This window comes from Cheilinus undulatus, linkage group 15, assembly GCF_018320785.1.
Source record: "Cheilinus undulatus linkage group 15, ASM1832078v1, whole genome shotgun sequence".
Taxonomy (NCBI): Eukaryota; Metazoa; Chordata; class Actinopteri; order Labriformes; family Labridae; genus Cheilinus; species Cheilinus undulatus.
Genome location: NC_054879.1, coordinates 2,778,840 through 2,800,023, shown reverse-complemented (window position 1 = coordinate 2,800,023; position 21,184 = coordinate 2,778,840). Strand labels below are relative to the sequence as shown.

The window sequence follows — 21,184 nt, the reverse complement described above, 5'->3', positions numbered from 1 at the left end:
AAAGATGAGATTCTGGAGCGTTTCCAATGTTGGGTCTTATGGGAAAGGCATAGACACAGATACTCATACCTTCTGATTCCAGCAGGGTGTTCGAGACTCTGGAAGGTGACAATGAATGCCCTCATTCTTAACTGAGGGATTATCTTAAAACATCTGCCATATAGTTTCTTTCACTCTCCACATTTTTTGCCAATTTTGAAGGGTTACAGCTTCTTCCTCTGGATTTTCAAGTCCAGAATGAGTTACTGATAAATATCATGTTCTCCCCACAGGGATAAAAGAGGCAGCGATGAGCTGGACAATAACTCTGAAAGATGCCTTTGATGGGAATCCCAGGACTCAGCGAGCAAGGACCTACCTCAGCCTTTATCTGCTCTTGTCTCTCTTTTTCTTGTCAGTCCAGCCAGACTTTGTGTTTTCTAAGGACCAACAGTTCTCATGGAAAACAGGTAAAAAACATTGTTTTTAAAAATTTTCAAAAAAGGTAGCACATCTCAAAATTCAAGTTATGGAGGCCAAAATACTTGGATTTCAGTGGTGTATTTGGCCCAGTTCACAATAAACTTTTGAATGACTTTTAAGCTTTAGCTAAGCACTCTATTGAAAATCTTCATTGATGTGTAGCACAGCTTTTCCTTCCAACTGATTGTTTTTAACCACAGATATAATAATCAACATCTTCTCCTGACTTTTCAGAATTAATCATTCTGGTCATTTTTTTTTCATCTCAAAAGTAAAACAATTCACAGAGCCATTACAATTACCGATATCGAGACAAATCCTCTTTTTTTTTTTTTAGGGTTTTCTTGTCTGGTATTTGCTGGGAAAAATAGTTGTCAGGTTTTAATACAACAGAATTTTGCTGAACTTGTTAAAGCAGAGTCAGATATGCTGAATGTGTGACCACTATCATGACCTTTCTCAGAATGTCACACAAAGAAGAAGACAACTCTAAAATACATTTTTAAATTATTCTCTATTTACCAAACTTGGGAAAGCTAAATTATCAGCAAATATTTATGAATCCAAGGCATACCAAATCAGATTATCATCTGCCAAAGAATTTTTGCCAAAGAACTTTAAATTTAATCAAATTAGGTCAAATTAAATATTTACAATATGAGGTGTGGAAGTCAGTTAAAGATGTGCATGGGTGAAGGTAGAATGTGCTGGTGATGTCATCAGCACATTCTACAAAGATAACAAAAAGTCAACTTAGTTTGGTAGAAAATAAACAAATTGTACGACACCTGTGGGGAGAAGTCCAAATCAGAGAGTGAATGAGGGGAACAAAGAGATCTTTAGTACCAGAGTATACCAGGCCATGATGCAGCTCAGCCAACTGACTTCCACCAATACACACCCCTGCAACACACATACAGTGCCATGAAAAAAGTATTTATCCCCTTTCTGATTCCTGATGTTTCTGCATATTTATCACACTTAAATTTTTTGGATCATCAAACCAATATTTATATTTCACAAAGACAACCCAAGTAAATGCAAAATGCAGTGTCCGAATGATTATTTGATTTTTGACGGGGAAAAAAAAACAAACCTATCTGGCCCTGTGATAAAGGAATTGCCCCCCTTGTTAAATCATGTGTAAACTGTGATTAACCATCGTTTTTTGAAAGCTGAGTTCAGTCTCACTGGCCACACCAAGGCCTGATTACCACCAGATTTGTTGAGTTAAGAAATCCCTTAAATAGAAGCTGTCAGACAAAGTGAAGCAGGCTACAAGGTCTCAGAAAGAAAAGCATTGTGCCACCATCCAAAGACAATCAAGAACAAATGAGAAACAAAGTGACTGAAATCTATCAGTCTGGGAAAGCCATTTCCAAGGCTTTGGGACTCCAGCGAACCACAGTCGGAGCCATTGTCCACAAATGGAGAAAACTGGGAACAGTGCTGAAACCTTCCCAGGAGTCAACCAAAATGACACCAAGAGTGGGACAACGACTCATCCAGGAGGTCACAAAAGAACCCAGAACCACATCCAAAGAACTGCAGGCCTCACTGGCCTCAGTTAAGGTCAGAGTTCATGACTCAACCATCAGAAAGACACTGGGCAACAATGGCATCATGGGAGAGTTCCAAGGCCAAAACCACTGCTGACAAAAAAGAACACAAAGGCTAGTCTCACATTTGCCAACAAACATCCTGATGATCCCCAAGACTTTAGGAGATATATTCTGTGGACTGATGATGTGGTGTTTATTCTGGAATTATTGTTTTATTTTGTGGGACTTCCTGTTTCTGGCTTCCAGTGTCCTTTTGTTATGCTGGTAACTTGTCACTGCTTCTTCTGAGGTTGTACCATTCCCCCACGGCACTGAGTAATCACACCTGCGGCGAATCTTCTAATCAGGAGTCCCTTCAAGAGGCTGCTGGAAACTCTCTGCAGTGCCAAAGTTTTGCTAGATACTCACCTGTGGTAATCTCCAGCGCTCGGCTCCCTTCACACACTTGAACTTTTGCATATTTCCAGTGCTTACCTGTGGCCTTTACTAACGCGTCTCTCCTCTTCCTTCCAGTGCCTCACTCACCGCTATCCTGCAGCTCGACATCAGCACTCTCACCCACGTAGATCCTCACTCCCTGGACCCCTTGGATTTTCCCCCCTCCCTGTGCACAATAAAACTCTTAAAACTGTTTACTGTTTCTGCATCTGGGTTCAACTACATCACACATCACAAAAAACTCTGGCCAGCATGGACCCAGTAGATCCGGACCCAATCAGAACTGCCATCACACATTAAGGACAACGCCTCGGACAACACGAAAGCATACTCCACGGAATCATGAAGTCACTACAAAGCCTCACCACCCAAGTCTCCACACTCTCTAATCACCTGCAAACTGCCACTCAGCCTCCCAGTGCTCCTTCCGTCCCCACTCCTGTGAGTATTGCCACCTCTAACCCTCTAGCCTCAGCTCCATCTCCCCTTCCCCCACAGAAAGAACCTTATGTCCCCCAACCAGAGTTTTTCACTGGTGAGATAGGGTCAGCCAGTGGTTTTTTGTTAAGATGCTCTTTAGTTTTTGACCAGCAACCTAGCAGTTACCCCTCTGACAGAGCCAAAATTGCCTACGTGATAAATGGTAAAGCCATTAAGTGGTAAAGCCTCCCGTTGGGCCACTAGTCTGTGGGACAAGAGTTCCCCCTTATTAGCTTCTTTCTCTGAGTTCTCCAGCGAATTAGTGCGAGTTTTTGATCACCCCTTGCAGGGCCAAGAGGCCGCTAAGAGGTTATTTTCTCTCTCCCAGGGTTCCCAATCAGTAGCAGATTTTTCTGTAGATTTTCAGATTACGGCTTCTGAGAGCGGGTGGGGGGAACAAGAATTAGAGGGGATATTCTTAAGAAGTCTTTCCGATGAGCTTAAAGACGAGTTAGCTTCCCGTGATGAGCCAGACTCCCTTGAGGAATTGATTTCTTTGACTATTAGGATAGATAACAGGCTGAGAGAGAGACAGAGGGAGAAGAGGCAGTCTAGACCCAGTCAGTTGGCTCCCTCTTTTGGTCAGTCCCTTCCCTTCCCTTCCTGTCACCCCCAAAGTTAATGTCTCTCCTCCCAACTCACCCTCTGTAGAATCCATGCAGTTAGGCAGAGCTAGACTTAGCCCCAGTGAGTGTCAGAGGAAGGTGAACCTTAGGCTGTGTATTTACTGCGGTCAAGCGGGCCATTTCTTAGCTTCCTGTCCCTCGACGCCAAAAGACAAGGCTCACTAATGGCGGAGAGCGCACTAGTGAGCCACACCTCTTCTACCCCCAGCTCTCCTCCTCGCATTACTGTCCCCTCCTGCCTTCTGTGGGAGCGGGATTCTCTTCCCCTCCAGGTACTCATTGACTCCGGTTCGGATGATAATTTCATCCAGGATGAGTTAGTTTTCCAGCTTCAGCTTCCCCTCAAGCCTCTAGTCACCGCCTTAGATGGCAGGGTCCTAGCCAAGGTAACCCATCGCACCGCTCCCCTTACACTCATTATTTCTGGTAATCATCGCGAGGACATCTCCTTTTTTGTCATTCCCTCTCCTCACTCTCCCATAGTGCCAGGTCTCCCCTGGTTACAATTTCACAACCCTCAGATCGATTGGAAACCGCCTCTATCACTAATTGGAGTGTCCACTGCCATTTTCACTGCCTTCGTTCCGCCAACCCTTTTTCCTCTCGCCCTAGAGTCGCCCCCTGTCAGCCTGACCTTACCAGTGTCCCTGGCGAGTACCATGATTTAGCCCCAGTCTTTAGCAAGGAGTTGGCGGTATCCCTTCCCCCCACGTCCCTATGACTGTGCCATAGACCTGCTCCCTGGTGCCCCCCTTCCCAGCAGTCGGCTTTACAATCTATCTTGACCTGAGAATGAAGCGATGGAGAATTACATCCAAGAGTCTTTGGTGTCCGGTCTCATTCGTTCATCCTCCTCTCCTTTAGGGGCTGGATTCTTTTTTGTTAAAAAAAAAAAAAAAAAAAAAAAAAAAAAAAAGATTGCTCCCTCCACCCCTGTATTGGTTCCCGAGGCCTTAATGACATCACTGTTAAAAATAAGTACTCTATCCCCCTCATTGATCCTTCATTCGAACCATTATGTTCAGCTCAGATTTTCACAAAACTTGATCTCCGTAACGCCTACCATTTGATCCGTATAAAAGAGGGGGGCGAATGGAAAACAGTGTTTAACACACCCCTAGCACACTTCGAGTACCAGGTTATGCCCTTCAGATTAACTAACGCCCCCGCAGTCTTTCAGGCCCTGATTAATGACGTTCTCCGGGACATGCTTCACAGGTTCGTTTTTGTCTATCTAGACGATATCCTCATTTTTTCCCGCACCCTCCACAAGCACCAACAGCATGTCCGCCTGGTTTTATAGAGGCTACTAGAGAATAAACTCTATGTTAAACCAGAGAAATGTGAGTTTCATTCTCCCTCAGTTAGCTTTCTAGGCTACATTATTGCCCAGGGTCAGCTCAAGCCAGATCCCGCCAAGATCCAAGCAGTGACTGAGTGGCCCACCCCTACCTCCCGCAAAGAGCTGCAAAGGTTTCTAGGCTTCGCTAACTTCTACCGCAGGTTCAGTAGGGATTGTAGTAAGGTGGCAGTTCCCCTCACACAACTTACCTCTGCTAGCTCCCCCTTTTGGTGGACTCCTGAGGCTGAGAAGGCTTTCTCCCAGCTTAAGACTCTGTTCACCACTGCTCCTGTGCTTCAACACTCAGACTCTTCTCTTCAGTTCGTGGTAGAGGTGGATGCCTCCAATACAGGGGTCGGGGCCATTCTCTCCCAAAGAAATCCAGAGACTCAGAAGCTGCATCCTTGTGCCTTTTTCTCCCGTCTCCTGTCTCCGGCAGAAAAGAACTACGATGTGGGTAACCGGGAGTTGCTGGCTGTAGTGTGGGCCCTGCAAGAGTGGAGGCACTGGCTTGAGGGCACGAGCTAACCTTTTCTTTTTATTGACTGATCACAAGAACTAAGCTTACCTGAGCCCATTGCCTTAACCCACGCCAGGCCTGGTGGGCCCTATTCCTCAGTCGCTTCAACTTTACCCTTTCATTTAGACCTGGTTCCCTAACATCAAGCCTGATGCCTTGTCCCGGAGGGACTCCGGTTCAGGAGATCCAGAGGAACCGGATCACATAATCCCTCCTTCGTGCGTGGTTGGAGCGGCTTCCTGGGAGATCCAAACCATCGTTAAAGAAGCCCAGAGACAGCAGCTGGACCCCGGTAGCGGACCTCCAGACTGCCTGTTCGTCCCTGAGGAGGTAAGATCCCCGGTGCTCCAGTAGACCCATTCCTCGAAGCTAACGTGCCATCCTGGTTTTGAAAGGACTCTCCAGTTCCTCCAGCGACACTTGTGGCTGGGCATGACGCGAGACACGCGTCAGATTGTGGCAGCCTGCTCAGTCTGCGCCCGAGGGACATCCTCTCACCTTCCCCCTGCTGGTCTGTTGTGCCCTCTCCCCACTCCTAGTCGCCCCTGGTCACACATTGCTCTGGACTTCGTCACTGGACTTCCACCCTCCAAAGGTACCACCGTCATTCTAACCATCATTGACAGATTCTCCAAGTTTGTGCATTATGTTCTGTTACCTAAACTCCCTTCTGCTCTGGAAACAGCCAACCTACTACTAGTGTCTCATGTGTTTAAGCTCTATGGAATCCCCTGTGACATTGTCTACGACCACGGACCTCAGTTTAGCTCCCTTGTTTGGAAGGAATTCTGAAAGGAGTTGGGCGCAACAGCCAGCCTGTCGTCTGGATACCACCCTTAGACCAACGGCCAGACAGAGTGGGCGAACCAGAGCTTGGAAGCTGCGTTACGTCATGTTGCTGCCCATCATCCAGTTTCCTGGAGATCCCATCTACCCTGGGTGGAGTACGCTCACAATTCCCTCACCTCCTCAGCCACAGATATGTCACCATTCATGTGCTGCTTTGGCTTCCAACCCCCTCTGTTCCCTGAGCAGGAGCAATCTGTGGCCGGCCCGTCTGTCCAGCATCATCTCCGGCGTATGAGAAAGGTGTGGAGGACCGCCAGAGCTGCTCTCTCACGAACTGCTGAGAGAAATAAGAGGTTGGCAGACATGCATCGCTCTCCCTCTCCCGAGTACCAGGCCGGGCAAAAGGTCTGGTTGTCGTCCTGGGACCTGCCCTTGGATGTGGAATCACTTAAGCTCTCTCCTTGTTTTGTTGGACCCTTTGAGATTGTGAAAATTATTAATCCATCTGCAGTCGCCCTCAGGCTCCTGAACTCTGTGAAAATACATCCGACGTTCCATGTGTCCCTGCTCAAACCTGTGGTTGCTAGTGACCTCAGCCCACCTACCGTCACCCCTCCACCCCCAGATCATCGATGACCATCCAGCCTACACCGTCTCCGGGATCCTGGATGTGCAGCCACGAGGATGGGGGTTTCAATACCTTGTTGATTGGGAGGGATATGGCCTGGAGGAAAGGTCGTGGATTTCAAGAAAACTGATCTTGGATGACAGCCTTCTGCGAGACTTCTACGTGGCCAACCGGACAAGCCAGGTAGGACGCCAGGAGGCGTCCGTTAAGAGGGGAGTACTGTGTTGTTTATTCTGGAATTATTGTTTTATTTTGTGGAACTTCCTGTTTCTGGCTTCCGGTGTCCTTTTATTGTGCTGGTAACTTGTCACTGCTTCTCCTGAGGTTGCACCATCCCCCACGGCACTGCGGAGAGTAATCACACCTGTGGCGAATCTTCTAATCAGGAGTCCCTTCAAGAGGCTGCTGGAAACTCTCTGCAGTGCCAGAGTTTTGCTAGATACTCACCTGTGGTCAGCTCCCTTCACACTTGTGAATTTTTGCATATTTCCAGTGCTTACCTGTGGCTCTTTACTAATGCGTCTCTCCTCTTCCTTCCAGTGCCTCACTCACCGCTCACCTGCAGCTCGACATCAGCACTCTCACCCACGAAGATCCTCACTCCCTGGACCCCTTGGATTTCCCCCCTCTCTGTGCACAATAAAACTCTTAAAACTGTTTACCGTTTCTGCATCTGGGTTCAACTACATCACACATCACAGATGAGACAAAAGTGGAACTGTCTGGAAGTTGTGCGTCCCGTTACATCTGGAGTAAAAATAACACACATTTGATAAAAAGAACATCGTGCCAACAGTCAAACATGGTGGTGGCAGTGTGATGGTCTTGGGCTGCTTTGCTGCTTCAGGACCTGGACCACTTGCTGTGATTGATGGAACAATGAATTTTGCTGTCTACCAGAAAATCCTGAAGGCCAACGTCTGGCCATCAGTTCATGTCCTCAAGCTCAAGCACTCTTGGGTTATGCAGCAGGACAACAACCCGAAACATACCAGCAAGTCCACCTCTGAATGGCTCAAAATAAACTAAATTAAGATTTTGGAGTGGCCAAGTCAACGTCTGGACTTAAATTCAATTGAGATGCTGTGGTGTGACCTTAAATGGGCAGTTCATGCTGGAAAACCCTCCAATACGGCTAAGTTAAAACAATTCTGTGAAGAAGAGTGGGACAACATTCCAATGAGAAATACTCATCAGCAGTTATCACAAACACCTGATTTCAGTTATGGAACAGGTTCAGGGGGCAATTCATTTTTCACAAAGGACCAGATAGGTTTGGATACCCCTTCTTAAAATTAAATAATCATTCAGACACTGCATGTTGTATTTGCTTGGGTTGTCTTTGTGAAATATGAAAATTGGTTTGATGATCCGAAACATTTAAGTGTGTTAAATATGCAAAAAACTCAGGAATCAGAAAGGGGGCAAATACTTTTCACGGCACTGTACACTATAAACAAAGATTTTTGTGGGTAGTAAATCATCCATCCATTTTCTATTCCCCTTATTCCATTCTGGGACGGCTTCTGGGGGGGCTGGAGCCTATCCCAGCTGTCATTGGGCGAGAGGCAGGGTACACCCTGGTCGCCAGTCAATCGCAGGGCTGACATATAGAGACAGACAACACATACAGACAGACAACCAGGCACGCTCACATTCACACCTACAGCCAATTTAGAGTGATCATTTAACCTAATGAGCATGTTTTTAGTGGTGGGAGGAAGCCGGAATACCCGGAGAGAACCCATGCGTGCACGGGGAGAACATGCAAACTCCGCACAGAAAGGCCCTGTCCAGGAAGCGAACCAGCAACCTTCTTGCTGTGAGGCAACAGCGCTAACCACTGCACTGCCGTGCCGCCCGTAGTAAATCATATCCAATCAAATCATTTAAATTATACCATAAGAAATTAAGTAAGACAAATAACTTCTCATACTCATTAGCTAAGGCTTTGCTTGGGCAGAGTTTTCCCAGAATGCCTTTGGGCATTAGACACTTTTGAACCATGAGTGATTTTTTTTTTTAAGTTAACCCAACATAAATGTACAAGTAATGATTATTCAAAAAATATATTTCCACTACTTAAAAACTTCGTTCAGTTTCAACAAACAATTTTTGTATTTAGTATTTTTAACGGTGTGCGTCTTAGAGCAAGAGGCCCTGTAAACCAATGAGGTTAGCATGATAAACAACTTTACCACCGTAGCCCTGTGAAAGCAGCATTAGTATTCTAATGATGATGCAGTGGTAAAGTAACAGAGAACAATGTAAATATCATGTCCTGGTATCTTTGGAGTAGATTTTTTAATTGCACTTAGCTTTACTCATCATTTTAGTATACCTTTACATAGGTTATCTTAAAAATGATCCCTTCCTTATTTTCTCCAAACATTTGCTTTGTGACTGAGACTATCATTTCTTTAAAGAGATTGGTTAATTTCACTTGAAAAGGAATATGTTCAAAAGGGATGTTACAGGAACATGAAAGCCAGATCTGGGTGGGATATCTGCCCCCTGGGTTCAGAAGTTAAATGAGTTGGCCAGTTGGGTCTAGAATAAAGATTGAAATCTGTCTTGCAAATCTTGATGTGCCAGCCTGCTGACTAGGGGTGTAAAGGGTGTGTTGGCTTTGTCTCCCTGCTGTCAAAGCTCTGTCATTCTTCCCAAGTTTTACCTCAGTAAACCTCCCATAAGTGACTTGATTCAGTGTGTAGTAGAATTGCCCCAGGAGCTGAGAACAAAGGAGGGGGTTGACTGGCTGTTTAGTGTGACTCTTGTGCTTCAGTAATAAACCTAAGTTGGGTGCTCTTGGAGAACAGGGGGAAGGAAATGTCCAAAAAAAAAGAGAGAAACCCAGGCACTGTCCCAGGAGCTTTTCAAAATAAAAGCATTATGTACAAGTGGGGGGGGGTCCCTCAAAAAAAGGTTATAGCATGCTTTTACTTTGAAAAGCACAAACTGGAAGAGTACACGTACAGTGTTTATCTTTTACTGTGACATTGTGTAGAAACAGAAAGCTTCATAAAGAGTAGAGGTTTAGAAAACAACTTCATTAAACAGGCATATTTTAGCTTGTAGCCTTTGTCAGGGTCATCAAGAAAAAGATAAAAGATTTCAAACATGTTCTACAAATGTGGATGTACAAGGTAAATATGGCTCTATTTATCAATCTTGTGTTTATTTTGACCGATAATCGCTTGTGGTGTGCGAATGTGCATATCAGCGTCTGAGATACAGCCCTCACAAAGTACACTGGGGAGCACTCTGGCCAAATGATGTCATACTACCAATACAGACCAAAACATGGTGACCTCTGCGCACTATGCACCTCAGCATCCGCTGACCCTGCTTTGTCATTTTACGTGGCTTACTACTTCATGGTTGAGTTGCTGTCATTCCCAATCGCTTCCACTTTGTTATAATACCACTGACAGTTGACTGTGGAATATTTAGGAGCCAGGAAATTTCACCACTGGACTTGTTGCACAGGTGGCATCCTATCACAGTATCACGCTGGAATTCACTGAGCTCCTGAGAGTGACCCATTCTTTCACAAATGTTTGTAGAAACCATATGTGCTTGATTTTATACACCTGTGGCCATGGAAGTGTGATTGGAACACCTGATTTCAATTATTTGGATGGGTGAGTGAATACTTTCGGCAATATAGTGTATGAGGGATAACAATTTCTATCGAATAAGGTGAATTTGTCTGACCATGCAGGGTTCCCTTTAAAGTTAACGGATCGAGAGTAAAGAAATTCTAATCCTCTGCCTTTCAACAAAAGTCTCACCAGCCCTTTATGAACTTCCCATGATTTAGGGTCTCTTAAGAAAAACACTGGTTCTCTAGTTTTTGTGTATTAAATTACACCCAAATTGGTACCTTTTATTATTAGCCTTCATGGAAGGGTAGAGGTAGACTCCATCATGGCAGACTCCACCTGCCTGGTAACAGTTATCCTCACATTCCAGACTATCCTCCTTAGCTGCTAAGATGGGCTGGGAAGAAGAAGAAGAAGATGTATTATTAATCCCTGAAGGAAAATTTAGTTTACACTGTTGTTTAACATATTACACACACATAGGCTGAGTTCCATGCAAATTTGCACAAACAGCATCCCCATGGACATGCACTAATGTCAGAGTGATGGCCTTGCTGTTCTTGCTGAAGCGCTGCTGGGAGCTTTTGGGGGTTCAGTGCCTTGCTCAAGGCACTACTCAGGAAGTGAACTGCAACCAGGCCAAAATCCAGATATGGTCTGACCAGGACTTGAACTGGCGACCCTCCAAATCCCAGGACAAGTCCTTACAAACTAAACTACTTCCACACCCAGAGCCGGGGCCACTGCGAAAAGTACTTCCAAACTTAATAGTTAGTCCCATCAGTCAAAAAAGTAATCCAGCGCTGAAGTCTGTGTTGAAATCTGCAGGATAGATGTTTATTAGCTAACTTAACAGCAAATTCCTGGTTATATAAATGTCTTCTAGGGCAGCTAGGAAATTTGAAAATTAGAGAAAAGGGTATCAGTATGTCAATATAAATTATCAATAAAAATAAATAAAATTATTTGCACAATGTGTACAAGAGAAGTTTACAGGTTCCCAGGTAAGAAATAGAATTTCTATGTTTTTTTTTTTTTTTTTTACTTACTTTTGGGCTTTTTGTGCCCTTAGTGATAGAGGAATATAGTGGATAGAGTTGTAAACACCAAACTCCCAAAACACTCCTATGTAAAGTCAAGGAACTTAATCCGACCTCTTTTTCACTCTTTTACTCTTTTTCAATCTCTTTATACCCAGAGAGTGGTTTGTGTAAGAAGCTTAATCTGATCTGACACACTCCAAATCATTTGGACCTATGCAACTTTTTCATATTATTTACTTTTTTAAGCCATTCCAAATGATTACAAGACCTGTAATATAATGATACATTATTATTATTATTAATATAATATTGATCAATCTTTACAAAGTCTACCAAGGAATTTAAGTTATATGACAAGGTTTAAATTTATGACTTTAAGTACAAAAAGAGTCACATAGACCATTTTATATATCCATCACATTCATCTGGGAAACCTCCCATATAAAGTGGAGGGGAGGAGGGGCAAGGCTTTTCCAGAAATAATGGGAAGTGACTGGACAAATGTTGTGTCACATTCAGTCAGAGAGGCAAGACAAAATGAGGCAGTACATGTGCAGCTCTGGTAATAACCTGAGCTCGGCAGGCAGACACTGTAGAGGCCAGTTCAGAAGTACAAAACTTTGCCAATTCAAGCTTTCAGTGTGCTCTTGTTTTGATGAAGAAATGTGCCCAGTTCTGATAAAAGTGCCTTTATACTAAAGCTACATCTGAGCTAATCGCTACACCGGCGGCAGCCATTATATATACTGGATTATAACTAAACCTGGCCCATGATTATGCAAACTAATGCCAAAGCAATTTGGGAGAAAACATCTTTTCCATCGTGAAAAGCTTTTAGTGATGTTCCTTGCTTTTTATCTAGCAAAAGAATAGTGGTCCAGTTCTAACAAAACTTCCGCTAGACTATAGCTAAATGCTACACTGGCATCATCCATTGCAATCAGCCTCTGGTACAACTGAACCCATGACAATGATTGGTAATATCCATTTTCAGACCTGGCACAAACTTTACAGCTTTGCAAGATTTGCCTGATGATGGACATGTGGTCTGGCCAATCCATCTGCTTTGCAAGGTTAGAAAAAAATATGCACTTAACTGATTACAACATACCTATTCTGTGTTTCAATCGTCTATACAGATCAGAAGCTTTATGGAAAAACACCTTTATAAATGTTTTACTGAGGTTTAAGTTATAGTAGCAATATGAATCTATTAGGGAAAATAAAAATTACTTTATTTAAAATATACTCAGAGGACTGATGCTTTAAGTTCATTTTTTTCTCTGTGGTGCAAAAAGGATAAGAGATGGTATGAATCTCAGCAAATGTTAGATATAATAGATATAATGTTGAGTCACTAAGATATGGTCTATAGCAGTAGTTCCCAACTGGTGGGTCACAACCCAAAAGTGGGTTGCAGACCCGTTTTCAATAGGTTGCAGGCCTTTGCCTGGATATTGTGTGTTTATGTGTGACGAGTCTTTGTGTATTTTTTGTGGTTTTGGCCTTGGAACTCTCCCATGGGTGCCATTTTTGCGCAGTGTCTTTCTTATGGTTGAGTCATGACCACTGACCTGTTAAGTAAAAATAGATCTGTATTTAGTTTTTTTGTTTGATAGGTCACTCTGTTATGAACCCCAAGGTCAAACTTCAGTCAAATAAACTAAGTTTATAAAATTAAACTTCAAAATCATGAAAAATGAGGCAGTAAAATCTGCTCCAGGGTAGTGTGGGTGTGTCTGTTGAATGAGCTGAAGCCACACCCTCTCAGGAGTAATACAATCCTCTCCTATTAAAAAATGCTACAGTCTCAATAGAGGAAAGCACTTGTGCCATTAGCCTGTCTCTTGACCTTTTGTTGATCTTAGAAGAGGCAAAGTCCATTTTCTGGCTCAAATCTCTGTTCTGATGCTTTCAATGATACATAGACCATTGTGGCTGATAGATTTGGCAATTTTACCTCACAATGAACAAAAACAGCATTTAACTGACTGTTAACTTTCAATAAAGGCAGTGACATCAACTAACAACAGACTGGACTGAGATGAACTGCTCTGTGATTTTAGATTGTAGTGTTAGGGGGTGGGGTCATTCCCTACTGTGGGCTTGTGACATCTAAATCCAAATTCAGTCACATAAGACACAAACTTTGGATTTCACTTTACAGGATATTGAACTGAGGCCAATGAGACCTGCAGGTCTTTGGATGTGGTTCTGGGTTCTTTTGTGACCTCCTGGATGAGTCATCATTGCACTCTTAGTGTAATTCTGGTTGGCTGACCACTCCTGGGAAGGTTCACTACTGTTCCCAGTTTTCTCCATTTGAGGACAATGGCTCTGATCTTGGTTTGCCGGAGTCCAAAAGCCTTGGAAATTGATTTGTAAACTTTTCCAGACTGATAGATTTCAATCACTTTGTTTCTCGTTTGTTCTTGAATTTCTTTGGATTGTGCCATGACGCGTTTCTTTCTGAGATCTTATAGCCTACTTCACTTTGTCTGACAGCTTCTATTTAAGAGATTTCTTCGTTCAACAAATCTGGCTGTAATCAGGCCTGGGTGTGGCCAGTGAGATTGAACTCAGCTTTCTGAGAACTGTGGTTAATCACAGTTAACTCTGATTTAACAAGAGGGGCAATTACTGTGTCAAACAGGGCCAGATAGCTTTGGATTTTTTTGTCCCTTAATAAATACAATCATCAATTGAAACATTATTTTCTATTTAGTTGGGTTGTCTTAGTGAGATATTAAAATTGGTTTGAGGATCCAAAACATTTAAGTGTGATAAATATGCAAAAAAAAAAAAAAAAAAAAAATTCAGGAATCAGAAAGGGGGCAAATACTTTTTCATGGAACTGTATATTTATACATATATATAATGACATACATGCTGTGCCTCCATTTTTAAGGAGATATTTTGTTGTAATGATAATTGACAATCACAGTGACATTTCACACAGAGGGAGACCCACAAAGTCTGTTTAAAAATGCTAATTCAGCATGGCTCAGCGCAGGTACAACACCAACTACATGAAAGTAAAAAAACTACAGCGACATTTAGAAACAAAGTACCCAGCTCTCAAAGATAAACCTGTGGAGTGCTTTTAAAGACAACTTCAGGACCTGAGGACTTCACAAAACTGCCTTGGCAATACTTAGCAATATGAGGTGGCATCATATCGTATTGCTAAGTCAAAGAAGCCCCACACCTAGGGTTGCCAACTGTCCCTTATAAAATAAGGAACTGTCCCGTATTTGACAATTAAATGCAGCGTCCCGTTTTGAGGCATAATGGGATGTGATTTGCTCTGTATTTTCATCCTTCATGTCCTACTTTGCCACTGACTGGTCAATATCAGTTGCAATCGTCAGTTGGATTGGTCAGCTAAGACTTAGAGCCAATCAGAGGCAGAGGTGGGTCTTCTCTTTGCAAAACACGGAGCGGGGGTGGGGATGATTCTTCAACAGTCACAGCAGGAGCGATTATAGACACACGGAAGTGACCGAGAGAATTAAACACTCGGTCAGACAGCAGCAGTGAAAGTCAGTAAAGATCCAAATGCAGTTTTTGCTTTCAAATGTTTTCTGTGGAGCACTGTGGGCTGATAGATGTAAAAAAAAGTTTCCAGAGAATAACACAAACTCAGGACTCAAAAGAGCCAAATGGCGGTGTCACAGTTCTTTTTTACCCAAACATGCCCTGAGACTGATAACAGCTTTTAAAGCTTGATGGGAGTTCCCTTCATGGGACATCATGAATCATCAAAAACTTGACTTCCAGGAAGATGGCGGACTGAGCGGTCATCTTTACAAGCCTCTCCCTCATACATTTCCTCAAATTGGTCAGTTAACTTCGTATCCCCACTTCAACCTCACTTGTGAAGTTTCTTTATTACTTTTATTCAAATTATTTTGAAAGATGAGCCAGAGCCGACCAGAGAATAACGTATCTCCCCAAGAACAAAAGAACAAACACAACTATGCTCAGATGGACTTCAATGAAGCTACGAACTCCACTGACAAGAGGGGTTCAGACAAAATGCTCAAGTCGGTTCCATTGACACCATTTAAAGGAGCTCACATTCGTAAGATAGCCAGAACAAACGAAGATGAAGTTTCAAATGCTGCAATTCTAGCAGCGTTAGCAATGAAATTTGACTCTGAAGACAAGTGGCTAGATGAACTTAGCATGCAAATGAAAAAAAAAACTGTGCTATGATAGTTAGCCTCACCAAAGCTTCAAAGTTTAACTAAGCAGAGCTGAAAGAATGCAAACTTAAAGTGTCAGTAATGGAGAAAGAACTGGAACATCTACGGGCAGACAATGTGGCTCTACAAGAGAGGAAATCAAGAAAACAAGACCGTTACAAATGGAGGTGGAACCTAAGAATTAAAGGCATGATGGAAAAAATGAACAAAGAAACCAGAGATGAAGTGATCCATCTCCTCAGTAAGATTGTGCCTCAATGGGAGCAGAAAATGGAGGATATTGTGGACACAGTGCATCGGATTGGTCAGAGAGCTGAGAACAAAACATGCTGCATCATCATCCAGTTCACCAGACAGCAGCACAGAGATGCGTTTTGGAAGCTGACTAAAGTTTACAAGGAAGCCGGAGTGAAATTTGTGGAGGATCTTACCAAGGACTACAGACTAGCGAGAGCAGCACTGTGGCCACAGATCAGCCAGGCAAAGAAGGTGGGAGAGAAGGCCTTTTTCGGGGACCATTTGGATTCATCAGTGGACGTCGCATACAAGATTAAGTTAAAGCTGGACTTTTTGTATCACTAGATACGTAAATATCTGAAGAGGTACGTGGGGGAATGTTTACAGAGGAAATTCCCATTTGTTTTCAACTTAAGAGCACAACTCTTCTCTCTACTCCACACAACTGTTTATCTGTTATTTTGCTGCAAGGTTGACCAGCAAATGAATGTTTGAAAGCTGATTTATCTTTTATTTCTCTGAACACAAGGGGTCTTAAAGACAACGTCAAAAGAAAAGCTCTTTTCCTGTACTGTAAGGAACAAAAAGCTCTCTATGTTTTCCTGCAAGAAATGCATTCGTGTACCTTGGACGCCACCTTCTGGACAAGTCAATAGAGAGACAAGGTACTGTTCAGCCATGGCTCTAGTAAATCCAGTTAGCCCTGACTGCAGCGTGCAATTAGGGGTGGAGCTCAACGCCGCTTAAAGTCGGCATTTCATTCGCTGAGTTGAGTTCGGGGGGCGGAGCTCAGCCCCATTCCATTGGCTGAGTTGGAGCTCAACGTCCTTAGCAGTATTAAGAAAGATATTTACTGATTTGCGGTATTTAGAAAAGTATTTACTGATTTGGAGTTTATGTAGATAAGTGGGAGAGAAATTTAGGCGTTTTTGAGTTCATTAGGAGGTTTTTTTTTTTTTTTTTGGAAGAGTAGGGGAGAGACAGGGAGAGAGACAGAAACAAGGTTTCAGCTGTTTGTGGATGAGGGAAGGGAGGAGGAAGACAGCTGGATCTGGATTGTAGACAAGACACTTTTTGTGAAAGTCAGTCGTGATAGTAGCAACAGTCAGCCTCCTTACTTTCAAGATCCACACAGCTCTAAACTCTCCTTATGAATGTTAGAGGATGCTACGTTGAAGCATGTCAGAACGTATGTTAGATAGCGAGAACAGGGATAAACCACAGGATGAATAAACTCTGTAACCATACCAGTATAACTCATCACATATCATGTTAACACATTTTTAAAGAGCTAATGCTCTAATAAACTCTTCAGCAACGAGTGACACACAGCTACCTACGTGTCTGTGTAACCAGCAGAGAGGATCTCATGCAGCGTCTTTGGATCAAACCAATTACAGGGAGAGGGGTGGATGTTTTTTGAGGTTTGGATATAAAGCACAAGTAGAGGACTTGCTTTGACTTGAAAAACATCAGAGATGACAGGACCATACTTAAAAATAGGGGGATAAGCGGCAGAATTTACAAGTCGGGAGTTGAGCAGGAGACAGGGTAAAACAGCGGTTGCAATATGAAGTGAAGCTGTATGTAACGAGACTGAACACGATTGGTTTATGGAACGTTGAGATGGGTGGAGTCAAACCCCGAAAGTTGAGCGCCACCCGATCTGCAGGCTGCAGTCAGGGGCTTCTCAGTAAATCTGCAGGAGTGGACATTTGTTTCAATAGATGTCCCGGGAATGTGACTACACATAAAGCAAATGAAAATGCAAAAATGCTCATTTTTGGTGAAACTCTATTCCACCTAAAGACAAAGAAGTTCACTCTAAAACAATGAATGAGATTTATCCATGTAGAGATTTTATGCACCTTAAGTTTAATATTGATTCAAATGAATGTACATTCTGCAAAAATGGAAATGAAACTCAGGACTGCCTTTTCTTTTCTTGTAATACTTCTGATTTATTTTGAAAAAAGTTTTAGAAAAGGATTTCTGATCATAATTTGCCTTTGTCAACATTAACATATAATAATGTAAGATTTAGTGTACTTTTTGTTATGGCCTGAGTGTTAGCTGGACCCAGAGGCAGGAGACAAAAGGCAGTTCAACAAGTTCTGCTTATTGTCTCACAGGAGACACAAGAAATTACACAAACTAAGAATATCCCTGCAGGCTGCAGCTGCTGGGGGCTGGCTGACCATCAAAATGAGGTCCTGAACAAACTGAGGCAGCAAGGCACCAATCTAGAAAAAACACAAAGAAAAGGTGATCAGAATGGATCCCAAAGTTCACAAGTTCTACAAAAAGGCTTTCACTAGGAGAATCTGAACTGGCACTACCGAGCGAGATGGAATTATCTGGCAGAGTGCTGGAGGTTGAGCCGGTCTTTATGGAGGAGGTGAGTGATTGAAGAGTGACATCAGGTGTGCCCTGCTGCACCACCAGAAAGTAGGTCAGCCACGCCCCCTTGGCCACAGCCTGCACTACAGGGGAGAAAACCAAGGCACCACAGAACTTTCTAAAGAAAAGAAAAGCAAGGGCCAAGACACAATAAACTCAGATCATAACAGTACCCCCCCCATGGACCCCACCTGGCTTTCGACCAGGCTTGTCTGTAAACCTGTTATAGAAATCAGTTAAAAGGTCAGGGTCTAGAATCAGAGAGCGACAGATCCAGGAGTGTCAGGACCGTACCCCTCCCAGTCTACCAGGTACTGGTATCCACGGCCCCGCCTGCGGACTTCGAGTATCCGGTGGACTGTAAAAGCTGGGTGACCATCAACAAGGTGGGGGGTGGAGGTGGAGGATCTGTTTGAGGGTGAAGGGGGCTATCCACCATGGGTTTAAAGAGAGAAACATGAAAGATGGGGTGTACCTTGAGTGCGGCAGAGAGTTTTAGCCAGACGGCACTGGGGTTCACAATGTGTTCAATGACGTAGGGGCCGATGTACTTAGGAGCCATTTTCCTAGAATCTGTGTGAAGAGGAAGGTCTCGTGAGGAAAGCCAAACTTGTTGGCCTACTTTGTTGTCCGGAGCAGGTGTTTGATGGCAATTGGCGATCCGCTGGTTCCAGGCAGCTGTCCTCTCCAGAGCAGTCAGACCCGGCATGCTTGGTGGAAATGAGCTTGGACTGATGGCACTGCCACTTCCGTCTCCTGACTGGGGAATGGGGGGGTTGGAAACCGTTGATCACCATAAAGGGAGACATTCCAGTGGCAGAGCAGACCAGAGATTTATGGGAATACTCCACCGAGGGTAGGTTTGTAGACCAGGAGGCTGTAAGGCGGGAGGCGACACAACGCAGGGAAGACTCGAGACTCTGGTTGGCCCGTTCTGTTTGGCCGTTTGACTGAGGATGGTAACCGGAGGTTAAACTGGAGGTAACTCCTAGGGTCTCACAGAAAGCCTTCCATACCCGTGATGTAAACTGGGGGCCTCGGTCTGAGACAACATCTTGGGGAATACCATGAAGGCGAAACACATGTTTAACCAGCAGGTCAGCTGTCTCCACAGCCGATGGGAGTTTGGAAAGGGGGACAAAATGGACAGCCTTGGAGAACCGGTCTACTATGGTTAAAATGGTTGTGTTTCCTTCTGATGGAGGGAGTCAAAGTCAACTGCAATGTGTGACCAGGGGCGATAAGGAATGGGTAGGGGTTGGAGGAGGCCAGCTGGAGCACAGTGTGAGGATTTATTTCTGGCACAGGTGGAGCAGGCAGCGATGAATTCTTTGGTGTCAGTTGCCATAGTCGGCCACCAGAAGCGCTGTTGAAGCAGGAAGAGGGTTCGGTGTACCCCAGGATGGCAGGCCATTTTGGAGGAGTGTCTCCACTGGAGCACTGGAGATCTAGCTGGTGGTGGTACGTATAGTCTACCCTGGGGGCATCCTTCTGGCTCAGGACCCCCCTGCTGAGTGTCCTGGACCAACTGCTCCACATCCCATCTGGCTGCTCCAACAACACAGTAGGAGGGAAAGATAGTCTCTGTGGCTGTCTCTTCTTCTCCTGGAGAGAACTGCCAGGAGAGGGCATCAGGCTTGACATTTTGGGAGCAGGGACAGTAGGTGAGGGTGAAGTTGAATCTCCCTAGGTAAAGGGACCATCAAGCCTGACGGGAGTTCAGCCTCCGGGCTGAATGGAGGTAGGAGAGGTTTTTATGGTCCGTCCAGATGATGAAGGGGTAGGAGGCTCCCTCCAACCAGTGCTGCCATTCTTGGAGCGCCAGAACAACTGCCAGCAATTCTTGGTTGGAGTTTCTGGTCCACAGGGGAGCGCTGGGAGAGGACGGCTCCCACTCCTGAATCTGAGGCATCAACCTCCACGACAAACTGCAGGGCAGGATCTGGGTGGATCAAAACAGGTGCATTAACAAACTTTGTTTTGAGTTTTTCAAATGCCGCCTGGGCAGCAGGTGACCATTCAAAGGATCTTTTTACTGAGGTTAACTGAGTTAGGGGTGCAGCTATGCGGCTATAGTCACGAATAAACCTCCTATAAAAGTTGGCAAACTCTAGGAACCTCTGAAGTTGTTTACAGGTTGCCGGAACTGGCCACTCAGCAACTGCTTTCACCTTCTCAGGGTCAGGCTTCAACTGCCCTTTCTCGACCTCATATCCTAAGAAAGATAAAGTTGACACATGAAATTCACATTTTTCTGCCTTCACATATAATCTGTTCTCAAGGAGTCTTTGCAAAACTAGTCTTACATGTTGTACATGTTCTTTATAACTTCTTGAAAAGATCAAGATATCATCCAAATAGACAAATACAAATCTGTTCAGCATGTCCCTTAAAACATCATTCACCAATGCTGGAAACACAGCAGGAGCATTCGTCAACCCAAAAGGCATCACAAGGTACTCAAAATGTCCAAGGTGTGTGTTGAAAGCGGTTTTCCACTCGTCACCTTCATGGATCCTGACTAAGTGGTAAGCATTTCTTAAGTCCAATTTAGAGAATATGGTGGCGTCATGGAGTGGGGTGAAGGCAGAGCCGATGAGGGGGAGAGGGTATTTGTTTTTAACAGTGATGTCATTAAGTCCAGTGTAATCTATGCAGGGTCGCAATGTCTTATCTTTCTTCTCCACAAAGAAAAAACCTGCTCCTACAGGGGATGATGAAGGTCGGATAAGGGCTGCTGCGAGGGAGTCTGTAATGTAGGTCTCCATAGCTTCTTTCTCGGGTTTTGAGAAATTATAGAGTCTTTTGGTGGAAAGTGACGTTCCAGGGAGCAAATCTATGGAA

The 21,184-nt window shown here is 44.1% G+C and overlaps 1 protein-coding gene across 1 annotated transcript in view; it reads left to right on the top strand.

The window, feature by feature from the left end:
• Nucleotides 1-289: 289 nt before the first annotated feature.
• thsd7ba (thrombospondin, type I, domain containing 7Ba) overlaps nucleotides 290-21,184 on the top strand; it is a 245,787-nt gene continuing 224,892 nt past the window's right edge. The window contains exon 1 of the mRNA XM_041807413.1: nucleotides 290-449. Within this exon, the coding sequence (XP_041663347.1) occupies nucleotides 290-449 (160 nt within the window). The remainder of the gene's footprint in view (nucleotides 450-21,184) is intronic.